Source organism: Aureococcus anophagefferens, assembly GCF_000186865.1.
Source record: "Aureococcus anophagefferens unplaced genomic scaffold AURANscaffold_1, whole genome shotgun sequence".
Lineage (NCBI taxonomy): Eukaryota > Pelagophyceae > Pelagomonadales > Pelagomonadaceae > Aureococcus > Aureococcus anophagefferens.
This window is the reverse complement of record NW_008705561.1, coordinates 1,022,505-1,027,512: the sequence shown is the minus strand read 5'-3', so window position 1 is coordinate 1,027,512 and position 5,008 is coordinate 1,022,505. Positions and strand designations below refer to the sequence as shown.

The following is a 5,008-nucleotide window of genomic DNA, read 5'->3' as shown; positions in this document are numbered from 1 at the left end:
TCGCACGCGTCGTCGGCCGGCGGCGCGCTCCGCGGCGGCGCCGGCGGCGGCGCGTCGGCGGCGTCGAGGTCCGCGTTCGACCTGGAGCGCATGGACGAGAGGCGCTTGAGCACCGTCGTCGCGATGACGGCCTTGGCCGCGCCGCGGAGCGTCGGCCGCCGCGGCGACTCCGCGGCCGCGGCCGCGCGCCGCGCGTCCGCGCCCTTCAAGGCCGCGTAGCCAAAGTCGGAGCTCACGGCCCGCAAACACAGCAGGGCGTCGCGCGCGTCCGCGGCCGCGACCATGGACGCGCTCAGCGCCGCGCGGCGGCCCGGCGCGTCGCGCGCCCACGGCGGCGGCGCGCCGCCCGGCGCGAGGCGCAGGAGGCTAAAGGCCGCGCGCGTCGGCGGCGCGAGCAGGCGCCGCACGCAGGCCGCGGCGGCGCCCGCGAGCGCGAGCGCGTCGCCGTCCGCGGAGCCGTCGCCCGCGACGGCGTCGAGCGCCGCGCGGAGCGCGTCCACGGCCCCCTGCGTCAAATCCGCGGCGAGCTCGTCGAGCCGCGGCAGCAGGGACCGGTCGAGCTGCTTGCAGGCCTTGCGCAGGGGCCGCTCCGCCGACGCGCGGTGCCGCAGCAAGAGGTCGAGGGCGCACCGCGCGGCCTCGCGCCGCGCGGCGACGGAGCCGTCGTCGCCGCGCGCGCCCGGCGCGGACGCGATCGCCGCGAGCGCCCGCCGCGACGACCGCTTGAGCAGGTCGAGGTAGGGCGCCGCGGCGGCGGCGGCGAGGGCCTCGCGCGGCGCCGCGCCGCCGAGCGCGCCGCGCGCGAGCGCGCGCGCCGCGGACCGCTCGCCCGCCAAGCCCGCGCGGCAGAACGCGTAGGTCCGGAGCAGGCCGTGGCTCCCGAGGCCGTAGGGCACGTCGTGGCGCGGCGGCGGCGCGGCGTCGAGGTACGCGCGCACGGCGCCCTCGCCGCGCGTGCGCCGCGCGGTCCCGTAGGCTTTCGCGAGCGCGACGCGCGGGCCGTCGCCGGACCGGCGGCGCCGCGGCGACGACCCGCCCGTCGTCGCCGTGCGCAGCGGCTCGAGGTGGTCCGGCGCGTCGTCGTCGTCGGAGTTCCGCGCGTCGTCGTCGTCGTCGTCGGCGCCCGCGACGACGGCGCACGCGCCCCAGAGCCACGCGGCGCGCGCGTCCTCGTCGTCGGCCGCGGCCGCCGCGCGCCACTTGCCGTCGCGGAGCAGCGCCGCGTCGCCGAAGCGGTCCGCGCGCGCCGCGAGCGCGGCCCGGACGCCGTCGAGCGCCGCCGCGAGCACCGCGTCGACGCGCCGGAGCTCGTCCTTGGCGCCCGCGAAGGAACTCGTGCGCTCCGCGAGGAACGCGCGCGCCTCGACGCAGCGCGTGAGCGCCGTCGTGTAGGCGTCGCGCCCGTTGTCGTCCTCCGGCGGCGCCGCGCGCAGGAGGCCGGCGCACTCCTCGGCGGCGACGAAGTAGCGCCCGCGCTCGCGCAGCAGCGTCAGCGCGACCTCGACGTTGGACAGGGCGAGGCGCAGCGACGACGTCGTGGCGCTCGCCGGCGCCCACAGGGCCTCGACCTTCGCCGCGGCGTCGGCGGCGGTCGACGAGGCTGCGGCCATCGTCGTTAGTTTGCTTCTATGCGCGCGCCGAGGCCTCGGGAGCAGCACATTGCGACGGCTTGCCTCAAGAGGTCGACAGTGAGTTCAGCGAGCACCCACGAGCCGGCTCGAGCTGTAAGCCGCGCCCCCGGGCATCCGGCGGTAGAACTAGCTTACGCCCCGCTCCGCGCTCTCGCGCCGCTCGCGCGCGCGCCGCGCGGATTCGAGGATCGCGTCGAGCTGCCTGCCGAGGTCCTCGCGCCCCACGGGCGCGAGCGTCGGCGCGGGCGTCTCCGGGACTTCGGGCGTCGGATTGGGCGTCGGCGGCGTCTGCGGGTTGAGGATGTTGTAGATGCCCATGTCGTACTCGGCCCACGCGTCGGACCAGTGCTTCACGCCCGCGGTCGCGAGGTCGTCCTTGTAGGACTGCTCGTCGGCGTACTTGGAGTTGATGGCCGCGCCGAACTCCGGCGGGCGCAGGCTCACGAGCTCGCGGAAGGCCGCGCGGACGGCGAACCTCTCGCCGAGCGACAGCGGCCGGTTCGCCGTCGCGCGCGCGACCGCCGGGTCCGGCGAGCCGTCCTTCCGCGTGAACTGGAGGCGCTCGTCGGACGAGAGGAGCACGGTCGGGAGCTTGAGCTTGGCGCCGACGCCGGCGTCGGCGTAGGCGACGGCCTCGAGCGCCGCCTGGAGCACGGGCGGCCCCGTGAGCCCCTCGTCGCCGATCTGGTTGACGTTGGCCACGGGGCACTCCCAGCGGGCCTCGACGTCGTAGCCGCCCTTGGTCTCGCGGTCCCGCGCCGCCGCCGCGGCGAGGGCCGGCTCCGAGGCCGCGAGGGCCGCCGGCGGGTCCTCGCGGAAGACGCGGCGGAGGCCCCGGAACACGGGCACGACGTTCGGCGGCCGCGCGGTGAAGTTCTTCGGGAAGGCGCCGGCTTTCTTCGCGCCGCGCTTCCGCGGCAGGTTGCCCGAGCTCCGGAGCAGGTTGTCCACGGCGAGCGCCGCGGCCGCGGCGAGGACGCGGTGCCCCGGCGGCGCGGCGAAGGCCCACTGGCTCACGTCGAAGCGCGGCGGCCCGTTGAGCGCGACGACCAGCCGGTCCTCGTCGGCGTCGAGCCAGGCGTCGAGGGGCCGGACGCAGACGGAGTCGGCGTCCGCGTAGACGCCGCCGTGGGCGTGGATCACGAGGTAGCGGAAGAGGTCCGCGCGCTGCGCGCCTGTGCCGAATTCAAATCTTCGACCCGACTGCAATGTGAGCGTATGCGACAGTTTCTACTCTTCGGCTGTGCTTCGAGAACTCGACGAGAACAATCGATGCGTCCAAAAATCAGCCGAATCGACTTCGATGTGACCGAGCTAGAGAATTCTGAAGTTTGGTCAGGACCCCCCAAACCCGTGGTCGATTTCCACGCAGCCGCGCGCCCGACGGCGCCGCGTTCAGCGCGCGGATCTCCCGCGAGTCCCAGCCGAAGGTCTCCACGACGAACGCGCCCATGTCGTCGTCGTCGAAGATGCGGTGCTCGTAGGCCGGGTTCGCGCGGGACCAGCTCATGACGGCCTCGTGGAGCCGGAAGGGCACGGACCGCGACCGGAACGTCTGGAAGATCACGCGCGGGATCGCGGACGCCCAGGGCGCCGTCGCGTTCGCGGGGATGACCTTCGGTAGCGTCACGATGCGCGTGAAGGCCGCCTTGGCCTCGGCCTTGAGGCGCTTCGCGCCGTCGTCGTCGCCGAGGTCCGCGACGTAGAGCGGGTCCGCCTCCGCGTTCTTCAAAGCCGCGATCTCGACCTCGCGCCGGCGCACGATCTCCTCGAGGATGGCGGACCGCAGGTTCTTCGCGTCCCGCGAGCTCGGCTCCTCCTCGCCCAGCACGCGCCGGCCCCGCGCGCGCCGCTTCCGGGCCCAGGACCGGCGGAACGCGTCGCGCGGGTCCTCCGGGACGTCCTCCTCGCGCGCCGCGTCCCGGAGCCGCGCGAGGGCCTCGGCGGGGTCCCGCCGCACCTTCTTCCCCTCGCGCCGCTCGATCCAGGACGCCTCGCCCCGGAGCACGGCCGCCTCCTGCTGCGCCGCGGCGCGCTCGAGCGCCTCGGCCGTGCCCGAGCCCTCGGTCCGCTCCAGGAGCGTGGGCCGCCAGACGCAGCCGCCCGGGTCCTCCTCCTCGCCGCAGCAGCGCACGTGCTTGGGCGCCGCGGCGGGGAAGTCGCCGAAGAGGCGCAGCGCCGCGTCGGACCGGTTCGGCGCGAGCGGCGCGCGCCGGCGCCCGAGCGCGGCGCCGCCGTCCGGCGCCGGCGCGACGGCGGCCGCGCCGTCGTAGATGACGACGGCCTTGCCGCCGTAGATGGACGACTGGACGCGCCGGTGCACGTCGAGGACGAGCATGACGGGCGCGGGCGCGTCGCACTCGCCCATGTGGCGCACGGCGACGCGGAACTTGAGCGCCGGCACCGCCGCGGGCCGGAAGCCGCGCGCGGCGTCGTCGTCGAGGCTCAGCTCCCCGAAGAGGTGCCGGGCGTTCACCGCCGTCAGCGGCGACCAGCAGGAGAAGACGAGCGCGGGCCACACGGCCGCGCCGCCGTGCGCGGCTTTCGGCGCGCCTCCGACGCGCGGGACGAGGTCGCCGCTCCAGTTGTCCCGCGGCGCGCCGGGCTGCGACGGCGGCCGCAGGGCGCCGTCGCAGGTCTGCTCGTAGCGGTCGTCGATGCCCTTGGGCGCGAAGCGGAAGAAGAGGCCCCGGCCGCCCGCGCCCAGGCTGTCGCCGCGGAGCTTCGCGCCCGGCGCGCCGTCGGCCCGCTCGTCGAGCGCCGCGGCGCAGGCGACGTCGGCGCCCGCCGCGCCCCTCGACGACAGGGTCGCCGCGAGGCGCAGGGCGTCCTCGGCGCACCACGCCGCGCGGGCCGACGCGAAGACGACGCCCGCGATCCGCAGGCCGCCCCGCGCCGCGAGGTCCCGCGCGCGGCGCAGCGCCGCGTTCCGCGCGCGCGCCTCGTCGTAGCGCGGCCGGCTCGTGGCGTTGACCGCGCCGCCGACGGCGACGAAGGCCGCCGCGCCGCCGAGCGCGAGGTCGCGCCGCTTCTCGTAGTAGTCGAGGCCCGTGCCCGCGACGGCGACGCGGCCGCCGCCGTGCGCCGCCAGCAGCGCCGCGAGCCGCGACGCCTCGCGCCGCGCGGCCCAGGCCTGGCGCCGCCCGCCGGCGACCTCGTCCTCGAAGTGCACGAAGAGCAGCAGCGCGGAGCCGCCGGGCGCGACGCGCGCGGCGCCGGAGCCCGCGCCGCGGCGGACGTCCGGGAGCGCCCAGCGCTGCGCGCAGGCGCGCGCGAGCGCCGCCTCGCGCGGCGCCTCGGCCGCGCCGCGCGCGCCGCGCACGCCGCCGCCGCCGGGCGGCATGAGCAGCGCCTCGCCGCCCTCGCCGGCGGCGGGC

General features: G+C 77.6%; 1 protein-coding gene across 1 annotated transcript in view; it reads right to left on the bottom strand.

Moving 5' to 3' along the window:
* Positions 1–4,974, bottom strand: part of AURANDRAFT_60578 (hypothetical protein) — a gene marked incomplete at both ends in the record, with an annotated part of 5,648 nt that extends 674 nt beyond the window's left edge. Inside the window, 3 exons of the mRNA XM_009034035.1 lie at positions 114–1,568; positions 1,767–2,806; positions 3,000–4,974. Coding sequence (XP_009032283.1) covers positions 114–1,568; positions 1,767–2,806; positions 3,000–4,974 — 4,470 coding nt within the window. The remainder of the gene's footprint in view (positions 1–113; positions 1,569–1,766; positions 2,807–2,999) is intronic.
* Positions 4,975–5,008: the final 34 nt, after the last annotated feature.